The sequence below is a fragment of the Salvelinus fontinalis genome, chromosome 2, assembly GCF_029448725.1.
Source record: "Salvelinus fontinalis isolate EN_2023a chromosome 2, ASM2944872v1, whole genome shotgun sequence".
Taxonomy (NCBI): Eukaryota; Metazoa; Chordata; class Actinopteri; order Salmoniformes; family Salmonidae; genus Salvelinus; species Salvelinus fontinalis.
In genome coordinates this window covers 31,943,195-31,964,498 of record NC_074666.1, presented here as the reverse complement: position 1 = coordinate 31,964,498, position 21,304 = coordinate 31,943,195, and the positions used below count along the sequence as shown (strand labels likewise).

Below are 21,304 nucleotides of genomic sequence, written 5' to 3'. Positions count from 1 at the left end.
CACACACTTGGTGTGTTGTGACTTCTGTAATTATTGTATTGTAATGTTTTTAAAATTGTATAACTGCCTTAATTTTGCCGGACATGTAGTAACCAAGTGTTAAACGAATCTAAATATATTTGAGATTCTTCAAAGTAGCCATCCTTTGCCTTGATGATAGCTTTGAAACATTCTTGACAATATCTCAACCAGCTTCACCTGGAATGCTTGTCCAACAGTCTTGAAGGAGTTTCCATATATGCTGAGCAGCTAATGGGGATCCATAATAAATACAAATACAAAATGGATTCCCGCAGGCTAGAGATGTCTTGCAGCTTCTACTATTTCAGTTACAACACAGGGGTCCAATGGAACAAAAATAAGTTGATGCTGGATAGTGAACAATGCCGGAAAAGTCTTTGTGCAAAACAAACTTCCAGAAGTAATCAAGGCACTCTCATGTAGTGGAGCATTAAAAAAACCTGTATTGTTTTACGGCTTACGCATGGTAAGAATTAAAAAATCTCAACAGCCTCAACAGATTCCAGTCATGCAGTCATCAGTCCATTACATGTTTTCTAACAAGTCTTTAGCAGAGAAAATTGTAGTTCTTTACCTGGTTCCTCCTGATAAGTTTTTTAAAGTGTTTTCATTGTCTGTATGTAGCCATAGATTCTCTATGATTATATGTAAATATCACTTGGAGAAATCATATCCATTATGTACTGTGTATGGCTAAGCTCCAAACCAGGGAGATGGAAGAAATATGAGAAAGCTGAGGGTATATGTGTAATACCCTTTCTAGATGGATAAAATAGTTATAGGCCTACTTTTAGTGCTTTATTCTCTTTGAAGGGCAACAGGTGACGCTAGACCTGTAGAGCACCAGTTGCCTATTTGAGAAATGCGCCAGAGGTATATGGAGGATAATGAGTAGTCAAATTAATGAGAATCATGCCCAAGATAATGTAGCATATAGCGAGTCCCTTTTAAAATGTATTCATATTTGGTGATAGGTCTACACCTTGTTATTCATATTTCACAGCCCCTGAAAGCCAGATGTGGTGCTCAACACATCCCTTCGAAAGGGCCCTTCTGTCTCTACAGAGTGTAGGCCTACAGCAGGTGTCTTCAACTTTTTCTTGCCCAGGGACCCCCTCCCAGGCAAACCGGCGACCCAGACCCTAGCAAAAGAAATGTGCTTCACATCTTGTCTTTAACATCAGGTGAATGATAATGGCAAGGAGAAGTAATAACCATTTTAAAAGGAATAGATTTGGTAGATAGTTGACTTTTGACCTCCACATTATAATTGGAAGAGGAAGTACAAACTCTAACATCGCCTATTAGCTAGAAAGGGAACTCCAAACACATTTTCACTAAGAGCAGCTGTTTAGCTGGTTAAACAAAGGTTAGCCATGTGTTGGCAAAAATGCATATCCTAGTTAAGAAAGCTTGCCAGCGGCACCTGCCGCACTGGTAGCTTATTCATGGGCGCTTTTTCAAAGCCTATGTCAGACAGTCCAGTGAGCGTAATTGGCTCCAACGAGTGTCATTTGCTAAATTTTAGGAGTTGAAAAATAAAATTGACATAATTAGAAATAAGATATCCTCCTCTTTTCTGCTATGGGTATGTAATTCCAAATGCATTTATTCTGTTTTTGCTAGCAATATTCATCAAAATATTTTAATAAAAACTAAATATTTTCCACTTAAAGGAAGAATATATATCTATTTTCGCAGACCCCCTGTAGTACTAGGGTTCCATGGACCCCCGGTTGAATACCCCTGGTCTACAGGGATTCTCCCACGGTCTAGAAAGTCAGAAGACATATCGGGCATGTATGGAATTTGTGTAGCTGACATGCATCAGATCATTTCAATGTCAGGATAAGCATCTGACGTCTCATGAACCACATCAATATAATATAATGATATGTGTATCTGGAATGCACTCATTCATGTCAGATTTCAATGCACGTTCACAATGGAACATACTCTAAACATTGTGAGTGACATGACACTTGCCAAGCACTCCAGCTGAAGGTCGGTGCCCTGCGGCCCCAAATGTGCTAGTCTGGCCATGAACAAGAACCAAATCCTTTTCCAATTAAATGTAATTTAACCAGCTTGGCCAAGTGTATTCTAGTTTGTCAAGTAGAATGTTTGGTGTAAAATCAATTTTACATTGTGTTATGACAGGTAGACCTAAAACATTTCCCTGGTCTTTTTATTGATATTCCGTAGGCTAGAACTAATAATATGGTGGTGCTCATATTATAAAAGTTAGATCATTTACGAAGGCCTGTATACAGTCCTAGTCCTATTCCAAGTAAATATGAAGAATGCTCACACTTTTCCTTTTATTTATGTAACTACAATTTATCATTCTCATACTCAACCTGTTTTTCGACTTCAATTGTGCAAGCACATACCTAGCTCTCAAAAACCGTTCTCGGTACATAGGGTTTCCAGCAGTTACATTTAACCATGGTTGGCTCCATGTGAACTACAATTCCGAGTGTCTAGTTTGAGAAAAAGACTCCTCACAAGTCCTCAACTGGCAGCTTCATTAAATATTACCTGCAAAACACCAGTCTCAACGTCAACAGTGAAGAGGCGACTCCGGGATGCTGGCCTTCAAGGCAGAGTTCCTCTGTCCAGTATCTGTGTTCTTTTGCCCATCTTAATCTTTTCTTTTTTTTTTGGCTAGTCTGAGATTTGTATTTTTCTTTGCAACTCTGCCTAGAAGGCCAGCATCCCGGAGTCGCCTCTTCACTGTTGACGTTGAGACTGTACTATTTAATGAAGCTGCCAGTTGAGAATTTGTGAGGCGTCTGTTTATCAAACTAGACACTCTAATCTACTTATCCTCTTGCTCAGTTGTGCACCGGGGCCTCCCACTCCTCTTTCTATTCTGGTTAGAGCCAGTTTGCGCTGTTCTGTGAAGGGAGTGGTACACAACCGGCTTTGTTATTGTTTGAACAGCAGATTACTAATACAGGACCAGCGACGGAACCTATGAAGGTGGCTGATATTAATTTCAAACACGTGCAGTTTATGATCTACAGTCTGTTTTCCTAAGTCCAACTCTATAGAATATGTTTTTGAACACTTACATACACTACCGTACACAGCGTTGTACAGGATCTTCAGTTTCTTGGCAATTTCTCGCATGGAATAGCCTTAATTTCTCAGAACAAGAATAGACTGACGAGTTTCAGAAGAAAGGTCTTCGTTTCTAGCCATTTTGAGCCTGTAATCGAACCCACAAATGCTGATGCTTCAGATACTCAACTAGTCTAATGAAGGCCGGTTTTATTGCTTCTTTAATCAGAACAACAGTTTTCAGCTGTGCTAATATAATTGCAAAATGGTTTTCTAATGATCAATTAGCCTTTTAAATTATAAACTTGGATAAGATAACACAACATGCCACTGATGGTTGCTAATAATGGGCTTCTGTACGCCTATGTAAATATTCCATGAAAAATCTGCCTTTTCCAGCTACAATAGTAATTTACAACATTAACCTCTCTGTGCCCGCTGTCTACTCTCTGCTTCATATGGCAGCTGAAGGACTGGCGCACACCTGAAAGAGGTACTGTCATACTGAATGTTGCCCTGAATTCTTGAATGTTGTACATTTATAAAGTAAGACTAATCTCTTTTAGGGTCTCTTTTAAAGTGATGCTCCAGAACTTTTGTATAATTTCAGCCAGTTGTTTTGACAGTGGTGCTCGCAAGCCAAAACGGGTCCCCATTTTTTGTGTACTACATCATCCAATTATGTACTACGTCGGCCATTTCGTATGGCAATTTGTATGTTACAAATTCAATCGTACAATATGTTACGAATTTGCTGTGCTTAATTAAGATCCAGGACTGCATCTTTAACTCTCAAGTAAACACTAAACAAAAAATCTCATACCTGATTGTGTGTAACTTTATTTGATTCTGTGACAGTACTGCACTATCACCACCAGGGGGGAGGAGAACTGCATTTGTGAGAAACTGGAAAGTAGCGAAGCATGTTAGGGACTACTTCCCAATGAAGGTACACTACATGACCAAAAGTATGTGGAAACCTCCTCGTCGAACATTTAATTCTAAAAACATTGGCATTAATATGAAGTTTGTACCCCCTTTGCTGCTATAATAGCCTCTACTCTTCTGGGAAGGCTTTCCACTCGATGTGGGAACATTGCTGCAGGGACTTGCTTTCCTTCAGCCACAAGAGCATTAGTGTGGTCGGGCACTGATGTTGGGCAATTAGGCCTGGCTCGCAGTCGGTGTTCCAATTCATCCCAAAGGTGTTCGATGGGGTTGAGGTCAGGGCTCTGTGCAGGCCAATCAAGTTCTTCCACGCCGATCTCGACAAATCATTCCTGTATGGACCTTGCTTTGTGCACTGGGGCATTGCCATGCTGAAACAGCAAAGGGCCTTCCCCAAACTGTTGCCACAAAGTTGGAAGCACAGAATCGTCTACAATGTCATTGTATGCTGTAGCATGAAGATTTCCCTTCACTAGGACTAAGGGGCCTAGCACGAACCATGAAAAACAGCCCCAGACCATTATTTCTCCTCCACTAAACTTTACAGTTGGGACTATGCATTCGGACAGGTAGCGTTCTCCTGGCAGACGCCAAACCCAGATGTGTCCGTCGGACTGCTAGATGGTGAAACGTGATACATCACTGCAGAGAACGCGTTTCCATTGCTCCAAAGTCCAATGGCAGCAAGCTTTACACCACTCCAGCCGACGCTTGGCATTGCAGATGGTGAATTTAGGCTTGTGTGCGGCTGCATGGCCATGGAAACCCCTTTCATGAAGCTCCTGATGAACAGTTCTTGTGCTTGTTGCTTCCAGAGGCAGTTTGGATCTCGGTAGTGAGTGTTGCAACTGAGGACAGACGATATTTACTCGTCAGTCCCGTTCTGTGACCTTGTATGGTCTACTTAAAAAAAGAAAGGAGAGCCGCACACTCTAGGTGCTCAGATGCAAAAATAAAAAATAAAAAATGTTACAATGTTTCGACAGACAAGCTGTCTTCATCAGGGTATGATGAAAATAGCTTGTCTGTCGAAACGTTGGACATTAAAATATTTTATTTTTTTGCATCTGAGCTCCTAGAGTGTGCGGCTCTCCTTTATTTAAAAAAAAAGTGTTCCACTCCGCTAGCCAACACCTCGCCTAAATATGTGTGCGTTTCTTTCGCCTCTAGATTACCTTGTGTGGTCGACCACTTCGCGGCTGAGCCGTTGTTGCTCCTAGAAGATTCCACTTCACAAAAATAGCACTTACAGTTCACCGGGACAGCTCTAGCAGGGCAGAAATTTGACGAACTGAATTGTTGGAAAGGTGGCATCCTATGACGGAAAGTCACTGAGCTCTTCAGCAGGGCCATTCTACTGACAACGTTTGTCTATGGAGATTGCATGGCTGCGGGCTCAATTTTATACACCTATCAGAAACGGGTGTGGCTGAAATAGCCGAATCCTCGAATTTGAAGGGTTGTCCACATACTTTTGTATGTATAGTGTATGTATGGTGAATATGACAAACTTTCTAAACTGACAGGATTATTTTTGGTCTTAATCATTTTAAACACCCCTCTATTATTTTTACATCATTGAACACTGTTTCTACACATTAATGTCCCAGCTTCTATTCCTCAATCTGTATCTCTCTTTGCCTCTGCTCAGTTGGTGCTAAAAGTGAGAAAGGCAATGTGGTAGTGATTGTGATAGGGGGTGCTGCTGAGTCTCTTCTGAGTCTGCTTGGGGTCAACACTGTGGTTATGAAGCAGAGGAAAGGCTTTGTCTGGGTGGCTCTGGAGTTTGGGTCAGTTATCTATTTTAAGAATGGACCTGTAGTGAGAGGCCACAAATTTACAAGAAAGCAATGTTGTAGTTATAATATAATACAACCATACATCACATAGCTACATAATTGATCCCTAGGTCCACCAAGCTGCCTGGCTTACTGCTTTAGGCTGGGTTTAAGAATTACTTATTTGTATATTTATTAGATAGAGACCCATAATAACTCAGTGGGTCAGTTCTAATCTCTCTCGTTGTTCCTCTGTGCTGACGTGATGCCCGTCTACTCATATGGGGAAGAACAATATCTTCCGCAAGGTGATTTTCACAGATGGCAATGTGGGCTGGAAGTTACAGCAACTCTTTAAGAAGATCATGGGCTTTGCCCAGTGTCTGTTCATGGGTGAACACTGGTTCTGGATTTCTTACCACTGCCCTGTCACCAGTTTGTAATTTTGAAAATGTCTTATGATGCACAATCTCTTCCACAGAGTCGCCTTCGGTAACTGAGGTTTGTTTTTTTCTGTTACACAGTTGTGTGCAGAAGTAGTGGCTTCAGAAGTAACTTAGTAAGTTGATAGACACTTTTACAATTCACATATTAGAAAACCGCTTTGAGTAATCTGATTGTAGAACGCAGTGCTTGTGTAGCTTTGAACAAATGCTCTCATTCTCTATGGCAGGGGTGTCAAACTCATTCCACGGAGGGCCTAGTGTCTGCAGGTTTTTGGTTTTTCCTTTCAATAAAGCCCTAGACAACCAGGTGTGGGGAGTTCCTAACTAATTAGTGATGTTAATTCATCAATCAAGTACAAGGGAGGAGCGAAAACCCGCAGACACTAGGCCCTCCGTGGAATGAGTTTGACACCTGTGCTCTATGGTATACAGTATGTACAGCAACATTGTGTTAAGTATCTCACTCTGCTTCACTTATTTTTTCATTGTGTATTCCTCTCCAGTGGGTGGTCCTATCCCAGTGCCAAAATGGCCTTCCCCCACTCAGGAGGAAGTGGACCTCTATCATGGCCTCTACATGGAAGACCTAGCCAAGCTCTTGGATGGACACAAGGCCAGGTGTGGACTCTCAGACAGCCACGAGCTGCAGATCATATAGGCCAATCATTAAGACTGCTCCCACAAGGACTATGTGAATTACGTACCTTGTCATGATGCCTTTCTGTCCCTATCCGTCAGATACTGTAGCCTACCAATCTCCACAGTGAGACTACTTGAATGAAAGGAACGCATTCCAACTCAGGATCTGAGCTGCTAGGCTATTCATTTTTGACTGTATTTACTGTAAGAATGACTATAAGGGAACAGTGCATGTGCTTTATATGTAGCAATAACTTAACCATGAATCTGAATAACTCTTAAGATGCACTCTCCATTACCTAACAAACAGAGATTGATTGTGTGACTAAGGATTTGTAAAAAGAAAACATTGTGCCTACATGTTGAGTACAATCCATCAGACTTAGTAGCCACCTGCAGCATCTGAGCAGTTATCTGTGATCATAACATACTTTCACTTATAATAACTCTTTTAATAACTTCCGCAGTAGAGCTGCTGAGTACTGACTATCTGTAATAGAGTAATATATTGAAAGTATGACTTATATATTGAAAGTATGACTTACTGCTGATATCCATTTCAATAAATATGGTTTGTGGACCACAGGATTTAGCCACAAGTTCAGAAATTGTTTTTTTGGCTACTGCTCAAGTAGCCCGTCTAAAGTGTTTGTAAATATATCGTATTTCTATTAAAAAATATATTCATGGCCCAAGTGCTGGTTTAAGGTTTTAATAATTAGTGTCCTTTTTTTGCTTTTGGACAAATATCACTCATACAAGGTATTTTTTGTTGTTGTTGATAAATCCAAAAATCGCACTGAGGCGTCAAAGGTGCCCTGTTAATAAAATCCAGATTTGAATCTATACTGAACAAAAATATAAATGCAACATGTAGAGTGTTGGTCTGATGTTTCATGAGCTGAAATAAAATATCCCCGAAACTTGCCATACGCACATGAATAATATTTTGCTCTAATTTTGTGCACAAATTTGTTTACATCCCTGTTAGTGAGCATTTCTCCTTTGCCAAGATAATCCACCCACCTGACAGGTGTGGCATATCAAGAAGCTGATTAAACAGCATGATCACTACACAGGTGCACTTTTTGCTGGGGACAATAAAAGGCCACTCTATAAAACACAACACAATGCCACACGTTTTGAGGGAGCATGCAATTGGCATGCTGACTGCAGGAATGTCCACCAGAGCTGTTGCCAGAGAACGGAATGTTAGTTTCACTACTATAAGCCGCCTCCAATGTAATTTTAGAGAATTTGGCAGTATGTCCAACCGGCCTCAAAACCGCAGACCGCGTGTAACCACGCCAGTCCAGGACCTCCACATCCGGCTTCTTCAACTGCAGGATCATCTGAGACCAGCCACCCGGACAGCTGATGAAACTGAGGAGTATTTCTGTCTGTAATAATGCCCTTTTGTGAGGAAAAACTCATTCTGATTGGCAGGGCCTGGCTCCCAAGTCGATGGGCCTACGTCCTCCCAGGCCCACCCATGGCTGTGCCCTGCACAGTTATGTAAAATCCATAGATTAGGGCCTAATTACTTGATTTCAATTGACTGATTTCCTTTTATGAACTTTAACTCAGTAAAATGGTTGAAATTATTGCATGTTGCGTTTTGATTTTTGTTCAGTATATGATTGTCAAATTCAGGCCTAGGCTGAAGCGCAGACGCACACTATGGAGCGAACACCATTCACTTTCTGAGTTATCGCTGTCTCATGCAGGGGCTCCCATCAGATCACCACATGCCTGTTGCGATAGCAACAGCACAGTCCCAATTCAGCCTACGGAAGGGAGTCATACAGCTCATTCAGACTGACTGGATGGGTGTCATATGGCTCATTCAGACTGACTGGACGAGAGTGATATAGCTCTTTCAGACGGACGGGAGTCATATAGCTCATTCAGACTGACTGGGCGGGAGTCATATTGCTCATTCAGACTGACTGGGAGTCAAACAACTCATTCAGACTCACTGGACGGGAGTCATACAGCTCATTCAGATACTCTGATGCTGCACAAAAAAGAAACCTGTCCTTCCGTTGATGATCAAGCAATAAAATGAGGCAGCCATTCACACGTACCAGCTGAGAGCATCACACAGTCCACTTCAGACACCTGTGAGAGAAGGAGGGAGAGAGTAGTCATGGAAAATGGTGCTAAATTAAGAGTGGAAAAACTCTCACAAGTTCTACCCATCATAGCACTAACAACACTAAACCAAAAGAGAAGAGCCCTCTGCAGTGCCAGTGGTTTTACCTGGTTTCATGATGTGTGCCCAGGCAGCGGACACAGCAGTAGCGTGCCCCACAGGAAATGCAGGTGTAGGGAGACGGGAAGCCACACACGGCACAGAAGTGGCGCTGCGGCAGTTTGGAGGGCTCGGCACAAGCAGTCAGGTAGTTAGGTCCCTCATTCCCACTTAGTTCCTACAGGGAGCAGGTGGGAGAGGGAATGAAACTGAGAAGGATTGTAAAGAGAAGGAGCAGATGATTGAAGTGAGGGGAGGAAAGCATAGCTGCAGAGGGGGCTGACTTATGGACCTCACCTCTTCCTCCAGTACAGCCTGGAAGTTCTTCCGAAATCTCAATTTGAAATGATCTCCTCTTGTCTTCTTCCTCTTCTTGCCTGAAGATATGAGTGGAGTAAGTCATGAATTGACAGAGCAGTCATTGCAAGACGTCTTGGAATATTAGTAATATTATATCTCTGATCTGATTATGTTTGCTTTACCAGACTCATTGCTGTCATCAAACTGAGGGAGCCTCTTGGCCAGCTGGGGTAGGCTGGCATGAGGATCATCCTGGAAATTGTCCTTTTCAAGTGCCTCTAACTGTCTGGTTAAGCGTCGCTGGCGCGTAGCGCAGTCCAAAACGCGCCGCTGGCCTGGGTCCTGGGATCGCACTGTAAAAAAGAAAGGATGTGATAGGAAACAAAATATGAATTTACAAAAATAACGTATTTAGTATGAATTGTTGTAATCAATCAAGAGGACACTGTACAATAACTATATAAAGTATTGTAAATTACAATGGTGGCTTTTGAATTTGCCCCGGACCGTTACTAACGTTACTGATCTTGAGATGCGCAAGGAGGATGAGCAACATGCCGTTTATTTTCATTGTGATATCTAGTTGGAGAGTGTGCTAATGGGATCTCACTAGTGTAGCGTACTGACATGCTGCGAGTAATTTTTTCATTTTAATTGATCACCAACAGCAGAGTAGATCAATCAGTTTAAGAATACAAACACCACCAAACATTACCTGCTATTTTCTTCTCCACCATCGCTGCATAATAATTTCACCGGTGGGCGTGAGGGACATTTTATTGTTATTGGACCATAATAACGCGTTTTCGATTGTAATAAAACCTCATATTACTGAAAACAACTGTAGTAAGCATATTATTTATATAAAATTACTGATATCTCTATGTAAACATTATCTATTTTCCTAACAGCTATCTACTGTCGTCTAAATATTATAAATACTCAATATTTAGCCTAGTCTAAATTGGCCTACATTACATAGCCTACTGCATGTGGTAGGGTGTTAGGGAACAAAATTAGACTTTGGTTCTGGTGTTATACTTTATATTACAAGTTATAAGGAAGCTTTGCAGTAACACAAAACACTATTTCATGAGGATTGGAGTTACCATTGCTGAGATAACTTATTTTTAAATGAATGGAAAAGGTTGTGGAGAGGTCAGTGTTAATCACGAGTCGGCTCCCGAGTGGCACAGCAGTCTAAGGCACTGCATCTCAGTGTTAGAGGCGTCACAACAGACCCTGGTTCGATTTCAGGCTGTATCACAACTGGCTGTGTTTGGGAGTCCCATATGGTGGCACCAATTGGCCCAGTGTCGTCCGGGTTAAGGGTTTGGCCGGGGTAGGCCGTCATTGTAAATAAGAATTTGTTCTTAAACTGACTTGCCTAGTTAAATAAAGTTCAAATAAAATACATTTTTAAAAACTAGTCAATAATAGCACCAAATCACCTGTTTGGATTTTTTTACTCAACATGTGTCACGGTTTTCTTCCTGGGATGAAGGAGAGGACCAAAACGCAGCGCGGCTAGTGTTCAACATAATTTAATAAAGAATATGTGAACACTACAAACAACAAAACAATAAATGTGAAAACCGACAACAGTCCTATCTGGTGCAGAACACAAAGACAGAAGACAGGAAACAATCACCCACAAAATCCCAACACAAAACAAGCCTCCTATATATGATTCTCAATCAGGGACAACGATTGACAGCTGCCTCTGATTGAGAACCATATTAGGCTGGACACAGAAACAGACAAACTAGACACACAACATAGAATTCCCACCCAGCTCACGTCCTGACCAACACTAAACAAGCAAAACACATAATAACTCTGGTCAGGACGTTACAACATGTTCTGTCCAATATCTCAGGATAGGGTGGTCATATTGTTATGATGATTCAAATAAAGTAACATTTTTTAAATTAAAATGCTATATAATGCAAATTAGGCATACAAATGACAGAATACATAATTACAGTCATTTAAGACCAGTAATTGAAGGTAGGGTGGTCATACTATTAACAAATCTTCATGTTTTACTCAAAACTGAGAGTTTGTAACAATTTATGAAATTAGAATACAACATGTTATACTATTTTATGCAAACTACATACTTAATATGGTAATTAGTCTGTACAGAATAAAAAAATACAGCATTTGTTAACATATATTGATGAGTAAGGTGGCACCCATGTGTGTGCACACATACACACACACACGCCAGGGGTGCTAAGAGAGTACATATCATTGGGATTAAATAATAACGAACAAAAAGCAGAAGTGTGTGTGTAAGGAGCCTAGCAGCAAATTTAATAAACACCCATCCGCCATACCACCTCCTGACCAACAATATTGAGAAGAGCCAGGGCCTAGCACCAGCAGCACGAGGGGAACATCACAACAAGCACCTGCACCTCCATTACCCTAGCCACTAGCACCTGACGATCTGTTGAATCTAACCAAAACTGAACCAGTGGAAGCAGAGTTCATTGTGGCTCACCACATTCTTGAAAAGTGAAATCGCAACCACAGACAGCAACAACACATGGATCCCACTCAGTGTTCTTCAACGATAAGGAGGGCCTTTGTCAGCAATGCCGACTGTGCTGTTGGCACTGAAACATGAATAACATTTTTGGGGCATCTACAGCAATGTGAGATAATTCGTTCTCCACCCTGAAGAACGTATTCAGTGAACACAGAGCATGTTACATTAACAAAAAGCCCATCTTATCCAGCTGGCATTTGTGATGGACCTGACAAGTACATTTTACCAGGAAGGAGAATGGACTCCGAAACTTCTCATGAGGTTCAACACAGCATTGAGGAGGCTGCAACTCTTCAAAATGCTAAGCTACAACTTTTATGGCCATGGCCGCCGTGCCAGAATGATTTATTCATTGGTTTTCCCTCATGTAACTGGTTGTTTGGCAATTTTTTTAATGTACGGCTTCATTTCGTATAGACTTGTATACATCGTAGATATCATTCTTATGTTATTATATAAAACTACGGTTGTTGGTGTGTATGGCTACCAGTAGTGATTTTAGCATGTAAATCTTGGTGGGGCAAACAAATTATAATGTGGGATGCATGCCAGTGTAACAGTATAACATTAAACCGTCCCCTCGCCCCGATGCGGGCGCGAACCAGGGACCCTCTGCACACATCAACAACTGACACCCACGAAGCGTCGTTACCCATCGCTCCACAAAAGCCGCGGCCCTTGCAGAGCAAGGGGCAACACTACTTGTAGGTTTCAGAGCAAGTGACGTAACTGATTGAAACGCTAGTAGCGCGTACCCGCTAACTAGCTAGCCATTTCACATCCGTTACACTAGCAAAGCCCCTACACAACACAACACTAAACAATACATTAATTGCACTATAACGGTGACAAACGGTGCCCACAAGCTGTTAGGGCCTAAATAAAGCTGTCCCAACAGCAGTCCCAACACCTTACCACTGCTACACCTGGCTATCAGCGGAGCCTTGTCTGGCAGCGAAACAGTTCCTTCAGCCTCATTTACTGCATTTTAAGGAAACTTAACTGATATGGCTGACTTGCTTAAACAAACGTGGTTTCTACTGAAAATTGAGATGTACACAACTATGGCATAAGCGGACGAAAAGCGAAAGAGGCAATCCGTAATTTCGATTAAGACATTAATGACCGAGCTAGGACGTACGTAGTCAATATCACTATTTGTTCAGCACTTTGAAATGCACAGCGACATAATTCAGAACATGGGCCGTTCTTACAGTGTTCTCCCTGTACACCAAGTCAGAACTGTAGGATAAATAAAGGGGGCATATAAGCAGACAATGAAAGCTCTTACAATATTCAATGATTACATTTCTTTAAAACAGGTTATAGGCTACATGTGCACCAACAAGCCAGAACAGTGGGCAAAATTAAGAGTGGAAAATAGACCAAATTATTAGGTTGAGACACATGGGCTACTAACAGCTTAGAACACAACACACACTCAGTATTACTTTCTTAGCTACAGTATACATATCTCCCTGGCATATTACATCATTTATGCAGCAGCATACAATACATTTTTGGACTCACCTTGTTGTGCTGTGCTCACTTGAACAGGAAGGTGGCGCGGCGATCTTTCGTGGGCAAATTTTTCATCAAACCTTGTCATCAAAGTCTGGCATTATCTGGATTTATGGTGCTTTCAAGACAACTGGGAACTCTGAAAAAAACAAAGTCGAATCATGATAACCTCAGTGATCTTCAGGTCGTAGCTCTAGTAAGAGGCCTGAGTTCCCGACTTACAATTCCGAGTTGGATGACCATTCAAAACATATTTTCCCAGTCGAGCTAATTTTTTCCCCGAGTTCCCAGTTGTCTTGAACTCACTGAAGTCAGATTTCCCAGTTCGGAGTTAACCGTTCTTTTGAGCGAGGCAGAAATCATGCTGGATTGACAGCATGGCCAATGATGAATGTTTTTAAGCTTGGAAAACAGACCCTTAAACAAAGATTTGGGACCACACACTCACTCCATTGAATAGCAGGCTAGTGATTGCTTTGCAATGCTTACAGTTAGCCAATGATTCCTTCCAATCCACTCATTGTTGAGCTTGCAATTTCCAACTTGTTGTGTAATGTTTATTTCCAATGGCCGATGAGCACCGATACGTTTTATCTATAATTTATCTTAATTATTTATCTTCATATGACAAGGATTAAAAAGGATTTGCGACTTGATTCATGATGATGACTGCTAGCTAAGATTTTGAAAGTATGATGTTAACATGATCAGTCCAATCAGAGCTACCGTAGATTTGACGTCATTTTATCTGTGGCCAATAACCTTGAGCCTTCTTGGAGGGCACTTCTAATGTAACTCTATGGCAGCACCCAAGGGACTAGCATTTTTCGACCTCTACCCTTAGATATGGCGGTGACGTAGTGTCCTCATGAGTAACAGAACACTGAACCAATCACAGCGCAAATAGAGATCATTACCAAACCTTACGCTCCGTATTTCCACTGGCTGCCCCACCCCCACAGAAAGCACTGAGCTAGACTGAAACACCTGCATTTTGGAGCTGCCTTACTCACAAAAGCAAAAAAGAGATTATGTTGGTATGCGGCTTTATTAACTCAATGATTTTATATCTTTTTTTACATTGTTTGCAAACTGATATGTGACACTTGTAAATGAACTAATGAGGGAATAACACACACCTGGTCATGGAAAAGCTGAGCGGCCAATTGTCCAATTACTTTTGGGGGGGTGGGAGGCACATACACTGCTCAAAAAAATAAAGGGAACACTTAAACAACACAATGTAACTCCAAGTCAATCACACTTCTGCGAAATCAAACTGTCCACTTAGGAAGCAACACTGATTGACAATAAATGTCACATGCTGTTGTGCAAATGGAATAGACAAAAGGTGGAAATTATAGGCAATTAGTAAGACACCCCCAAAAAAGGAATGGTTCTGCAGGTGGTGACCACAGATCACTTCTCAGTTCCTATGCTTCCTGGCTGATGTTTTGGTCACTTTTGAATGCTGGCGGTGCTTTCCCTCTAGTGGTAGCATGAGACGGAGTCTACAACCCACACAAGTGGCTCAGGTAGTGCAGTTCATCCAGGATGGCACATCAATGCGAGCTGTGGCAAAAAGGTTTGCTGTGTCTGTCAGCGTAGTGTCCAGAGCATGGAGGCGCTACCAGGAGACAGTCCAGTACATCAGGAGACGTGGAGGAGGCCGTAGGAGGGCAACAACCCAGCAGCGGGACCGCTACCTCCGCCTTTGTGCAAGGAGGTGCACTGCCAGAGCCCTGCAAAATGACCTCCAGCAGGCCACAAATGTGCATGTGTCAGCATATGGTCTCACAAGGGGTCTGAGGATCTCATCTCGGTACCTAATGGTAGTCAGGCTACCTCTGGCGAGCACATGGAGGGCTGTGCGGCCCCACAAAGAAATGCCACCCCACACCATGACTGACCCACCGCCAAACCGGTCATGCTGGAGGATGTTGCAGGCAGCAGAACGTTCTCCACGGCGTCTCCAGACTCTGTCACGTCTGTCACATGTGCTCATGTGCTCAGTGTGAACCTGCTTTCATCTGTGAAGAGCACAGGGCGCCAGTGGCGAATTTGCCAATCTTGGTGTTCTCTGGCAAATGCCAAACGTCCTGCACGGTGTTGGGCTGTAAGCAAAACCCCCACCTGTGGACGTCGGGCCCTCATACCACCCTCATGGAGTCTGTTTCTGACCGTTTGAGCAGACACATGCACATTTGTGGCCTGCTGGAGGTCATTTTGCAGGGCTCTGGCAGTGCACCTCCTTCATCAAAGGCGGAGGAAGCGGTCCTGCTGCTGGGTTGTTGCCCTCCTACGGCCTCCTCCACGTCTCCTGATGTACTGGCCTGTCTCCTGGTAGCGCCTCCATGCTCTGGACACTACGCTGACAGACACAGCAAACCTTTTTGCCACAGCTCGCATTGATGTGCCATCCTGGATGACCTGCACTACCTGAGCCACATGTGTGGGTTGTAGACTCCGTCTCATGCTACCACTAGAGTGAAAGCACCGCCAGCATTCAAAAGTGACCAAAACATCAGCCAGGAAGCATAGGAACTGAGAAGTGGTCTGTGGTCACCACCTGCAGAACCATTCCTTTTTTGGGGGTGTCTTACTAATTGCCTATAATTTCCACCTTTTGTCTATTCCATTTGCACAACAGCATGTGAAATTTATTGTCAATCAGTGTTGCTTCCTAAGTGGACAGTTTGATTTCACAGAAGTGTGATTGACTTGGAGTTACATTGTGTTGTTTAAGTGTTCCCTTTATTTTTTGAGCAGTGTATAAAAGCGCTGTAATTCCTACACCCTTCACCTGATTTGGATGTAAATCTGTAAATGTAAGTCTGCACATTCAGCTCACAGCAACTCCAATATGTTGGGGTAGACAGTTAAAGTAATAATAACTTGGTCAATGTCCAAATATTGATGTACCTGACTGTATGGAATTATGTAGATAGCAAAAAAGTGTTAAACAAATCAAAATATATGTTATATTTGAGATGCTTCAAAGTATCCACCCTTTGCCTTGATAACAGCTTTGTACATGCTTGGCATTCTCTCAACCAGCTTAATGAGGTAGTCACCTGGAATGCATTTCAATTAACAGGTGTGTCTTGTTAAAAGTTCATTTGTGGAATTCCCTTCCTTCTTAATGGGTTTGAGTCAATCAGTTGTGTTGTGACAAGGTAGGGGTGGTATACAGAAGATAGCCCTATTTGTTAAAAGACCAAGCCCATATTATGGCAAGAAAAGCACAAATAAGCAAAGAGAAAGGACAGTCCATCATAACTTTAAGACATGAAGGTCAGTCAATCCAGGAAATGTTTAGTCGCAAAAACCATCAAGTGCTATGATGAAACTGGCTCTCAGGAGGACCGCCACAGGAAAGGAAGACCCAGAGTTACCTTTGCTGCAGAGGATAAGTTCATTAGAGTTAACTGCACCTGAGATTGCAGCCCAAATAAATGCTTCACAGAGTTCAAGTAACAGACACATCTCATCATCAACTGTTCAGAGGAGAATGCGTGAATCAAGCCTTCATGGTCGAATTGCCGCAAAGAAACCACTACTAAAGGTCACCAATAATAAGAAAAGACTTGCTTGGGCCAAGAAACACGAGCAATGCTACTGTATGTCGGTTAATTACAACAACAAAAATCCCCAAGAGTGCTTCTAATCCAAGTTCCATCTGACTTACAATATATTATGATGCAGCATACAAGAGCTCTGTGTAGCTGTGTCAACATATGTTGCTTCCTAAAAATATGATTGTTTTGTCATGCATAGCAATGTTTCAGTAAGACATTGCCAAACAAGTCTCTAATCGTAAGAAAACAGAATTGAAACTAATAGCTTTAAATTCAACAGAAATTAAGGCAGGAAACACCCCACTCTGCAAAAACTGGTTGAATCAATTTTGTTTCCATATAATTTCAACCCAGAAAAACTATCAACGTGGAAAAACTGATTGGATTTGCAAAAAGTCCTCATAAGGGCATTGTCTTTTTTCCACCCAACTTTTAACCTGTGGTGTACTTACAGTAAGTAGTATTTTGTGGTATCTGTACCTTAGTATTTATATTTTTGACTACTTTTACTTGTATTCCACTACATTCCAAAATAAAAAAAAACAAATGTACTTTTTACTCCATGCATTTTCCCTGACACACAAAATTACTTTTTGAATGCTTAACGGGACAGGGAAATGGTCCAATTCACACGTATCAAGAGAACATCCCTGGTCACTGCCTCTGATATGACGGACTCACTAAACACAAATGCTTCATTTGTAAATTATGTCTGAGTGTTGGAGTGTGCCCTTGACTATCCGTAAATAAAAATTTAAAAACATGAAAATTGTGCCGTTTGGATTTTCTAATATAAGTAATTTGAAATGATTAATACTTTTACATATACTTTTTTACATTTAAAACCAAATACTTTTGACTTGTACTCAAATAGTATTTTACTGATTGACTTTCACTTTAGTAATAATTTGGTTGATTTCACGTTGGTTGACAACTCAACCAAATGTAAATCAAAACTAGACGTTGAACTGACGTCTGTGCCCAGTGGGACAGGACTATAATGTCCCCCTGCTGACTCTAACATACTGTGCAAGTGACCTGTGTCAGCGATTATTTTCGTAGGAAATATGATAAGGGAATTGAAACCCCCCCCCCCCCCCCCCCCCCCCCCCCCAGTTCACAGAATACATAAGGACTACTCAAACATTGAACCAATCTCTAACAGTTGCAGCAATCAATGACATACACAAAATAATTGCTCCAAGAGCTATTCGCTATGGATGAAAATGAAGATAAAGCATGGTGGAGACCAGGTATGGAAATTTACTGTATACTATGTATTGAATAGGAACCTTGTGACTCCAGGATTGCCAAGAAAGGGGACAGGAGATATAACAACAACATCACCATGTATGGGCCAGGGCAAAATGAAAGTTCATGTATCGTATGTGTTTCCAGAATCCTCTCATGGGTACGTTCATCTGCTGTCTGCTAGCCGGTCCCAGTGGTACATGTGTGCAGCACTGTGTGTTACCCTCACTCTCTCCTTGTCTCTGCTCATCCTGATGCCCAGTCGGTGTGAGTACTGTACATGATTCCTCAAAAAATAAAGGATATATTATTTTACCTTTATTTATACCGGTTTTTCTCACTGAGATAACATCTCTTTTCCAAGAGAGACCTGGTCCAATAGCAGCAGGGGGGACAACGTTTTAGACAAAACAACTTACATACACTAACACAACATTAAACAAAACTATAAACACACATACAGTACAACAAAAACATTTTACGTTAAAAAAACACGAAAGCCATGACTAAAAACAGCTGTCCTAAAGACAATTACACTCTTATATGAAATATACATCGATCAAGTGTTTAAACTCCACCAACGAAACTAGATCATAACATTTTAAAATGTTCAGGAGAGAATTCCAGGACTACGGAGCTAAGTAACTAAAACAATTTCTACCATGACTTGTTCTCATTTTTGGTACTGTTAGAAGTAAATGAGAATGGGACCGTAATTTATATTTATCTACTGACCTGACTAAAAAAGAACAGAGATAAAATGGCATTTTACCCAATATGGCCTTATAAATCAGTGTATACCAGTGTTTAAGCCTACGCAAGTTCAATGACGACCAGCCAACAGCGCATATCCCAAATCCGGATATGAGCTCTTACAAATTTTCCTTTTATTACCCATATATAGTCTATCTATATCAGCATTTCCTGTTTTATTAACCTGTTTACCACCATGGGAATTTTCTTTAGTTGGCAGTGTGGACAGAAAGTTATCTGATTTGGAGAGATCCGTGTCAAATCTGACTGAATCTGTGTCCCTTCACTTATCAAAACTACATGAGAAAGGTTGGTCCATATTCAAATCCTTATTGATTATTGGTTATCTTGGACATTGTTGTATCTTTTTTTCAGCCTACTTGTCAGTTACAGTGTTTAGGATTCAGAATAGATTATATTAAACGATATAGAACACATCATCACTATGAATCCGACAGCATAACTTGTTATGCAGTTAAAAACAATAGCTACAGGAGAATGAGTGAAATGAGAAGAAAAAATATATAACACAAATGTATAACATGAAACAACACAACAGTTCAAGTCCATGGCTACGATCCAATGGTTCAGGACAGAAGGTAGCCGACAAAACACAACGATTTATGATGGAATTGAGCGGACCTATTGTGGGTAGACTGGAGCGCGACGTCACATAAAATTACGTTTTTACCCGAAACTATTGACGACAGGGCCCAAATAATGGCACGCTATTACATAGATATGTGTAATTGCGGGCTATTCTTTAGGTGTTGAAATCAGTAGTTTTTATAAAAACGTATATGTATTTAACGTCGGACCTCAAGTCGGCCCACACTAGTCGCCGTACAACTAACACTACATCATAAATGGTGGAGTTGAGTTTAATCGGCTAGACAGAATATGACAATGTTTGTGTTATCATCACGTCTATTTTCTGCAGTTGGTAGTCTGGAGTTGAAGTTATCTGATTTGAAGAGATCAGTATTAAATATGACAGAACGTGTGTCCTTTCACTCATCAAAACTACCGAAGAAAGGTTGGTCCATATTAAATTTCTTATTAATGGTTATAATGGACATTAGTGTATCAGACTTTTCAGCTGCAGTGCTTGGGATACATTTAGATTAAAATATGGTCATCATGACTATGATTTGATCTCTGACACGCTCTTAACCCCGGTCCCTAGATTAGTCCTATTCAATCTCAGTATTATATAATAGTCAACTTCATGTGTCACACTCTTCAAATGAACTGTATATAATGTTAGTGTATACATCCGTATCTCTCCTCCCTGTTAAAGTGGGCTGTCCTGATGGCTGGAATCTTCACAACTCCAGCTGCTACTTCTTCTCGGCTTACCGGGCTTCATGGTACACAGCCCGAGACTCCTGTAGGTCTATGGATGCCACACTGCTCATCCTAACTGACGAAGAAGAGTGGGTGCGTCACAGTTACACACCTATATCCGTTCTTAGAACTTCTTTGTTCGTTGCATTTAGTTCATTTCCAAAGTGGTTCAGTATGGACGCTGAAGATACAGAACTGGCTTAATTCGGGTCTCAGGGCTTTACACTGCCCTCTGCTGCTCATCAAATGCAGTTAGACATTGCTTTAGAAGACCCTGTCCTGACACACTCATTCCCGCTGTAACAGGTCTTTGTAAACAGAATGAGTGTTGGTCGCACCTTTTGGCTTGGCCTGTCAGATGAGAGGACTGGAGAGTGGGAGTGGGTCAACAGGAGTCCTTACATCATGGACCAGAGGCAAGTACAATCAAGTCATGAGTCGGACAATTTCCCTTCTCATTGTATGTCGGGTGCTTGAATAGTACAATTACTGTATCTTCACTGTGTGTTTGCAGTAAATGGATGCCAGGCCAACCTGATAACTGGACAGGGCATTCTACAGGGGGCACAGAGGACTGTGCCCATATCACCACATCTGGGAAACTCAATGACAACCACTGCACCGTTGCCTATACATTCATCTGCAAAGCCAGACCAGCACCCAACTAATAAAGCTAAACATTTCTAGGCTTTATGATTCAAAATAACCTTAACAGGATTGGCTTGAATTAAGCAAATCCTGTTTTCTATTTGATTGTCACGTTTGTGTATTTTTGCATGCCAAATATGTGGTTTGCTGTATTCCTGATCTAATACACCCATATAAAAAAATATTTTTTTTTTGAA

At 41.5% G+C, this 21,304-nt stretch overlaps 2 protein-coding genes across 3 annotated transcripts; one reads left to right on the top strand and one right to left on the bottom strand.

Moving 5' to 3' along the window:
- Nucleotides 1-7,594: 7,594 nt before the first annotated feature.
- On the bottom strand, nt 7,595-10,228 carry znhit1 (zinc finger, HIT-type containing 1). The gene is made up of 5 exons (XM_055871748.1): nt 10,168-10,228; nt 9,635-9,805; nt 9,450-9,529; nt 9,161-9,330; nt 7,595-9,019 (listed from the first exon to the last, which is right to left on the bottom strand). Exons 1-5 carry the CDS (start codon nt 10,187-10,189, stop codon nt 8,998-9,000), a joined length of 465 nt encoding a protein of 154 aa, XP_055727723.1. The 5' UTR covers nt 10,190-10,228; the 3' UTR covers nt 7,595-8,997.
- An 8,013-nt stretch (nt 10,229-18,241) lies between these two features.
- Nucleotides 18,242-21,297, top strand: LOC129816807 (asialoglycoprotein receptor 1-like). 2 transcript variants are annotated; one of them, XM_055871719.1, is made up of 7 exons: nt 18,252-18,361; nt 18,507-18,626; nt 19,326-19,421; nt 20,053-20,148; nt 20,413-20,552; nt 20,766-20,875; nt 20,974-21,291. In XM_055871719.1, the coding sequence occupies exons 1-7, from the start codon at nt 18,325-18,327 to the stop codon at nt 21,125-21,127; spliced, it is 753 nt and encodes a 250-aa protein (XP_055727694.1). In that variant the 5' UTR covers nt 18,252-18,324; the 3' UTR covers nt 21,128-21,291. The 2 variants fall into 2 exon arrangements, with proteins under 2 accessions (XP_055727700.1, XP_055727694.1); XM_055871725.1 differs by lacking the exon at nt 20,053-20,148 and having other exon boundaries at nt 18,242-18,361; nt 20,974-21,297.
- Nucleotides 21,298-21,304: the final 7 nt, after the last annotated feature.

Bases quoted from the DNA above. Each gene is read 5' to 3' on its own strand.
- LOC129816807 (XM_055871719.1), top strand. From the start codon at position 18,325: ATGGATGAAAATGAAGATAAAGCATGGTGGAGACCAG. The intron at 20,553-20,765 runs GTGCGTCACAGT...CCGCTGTAACAG, and splicing joins TAACTGACGAAGAAGAGTGG to GTCTTTGTAAACAGAATGAG. The intron at 20,876-20,973 runs GCAAGTACAATC...GTGTGTTTGCAG, and splicing joins CCTTACATCATGGACCAGAG to TAAATGGATGCCAGGCCAAC.
- znhit1 (XM_055871748.1), bottom strand. From the start codon at position 10,189: ATGGTGGAGAAGAAAATAGCAG. The intron at 9,806-10,167 runs GTAATGTTTGGT...TCTTTTTTACAG, and splicing joins GGTGGAGAAGAAAATAGCAG to TGCGATCCCAGGACCCAGGC. The intron at 9,020-9,160 runs GTAAAACCACTG...CTTCTCTCACAG, and splicing joins GGCACACATCATGAAACCAG to GTGTCTGAAGTGGACTGTGT.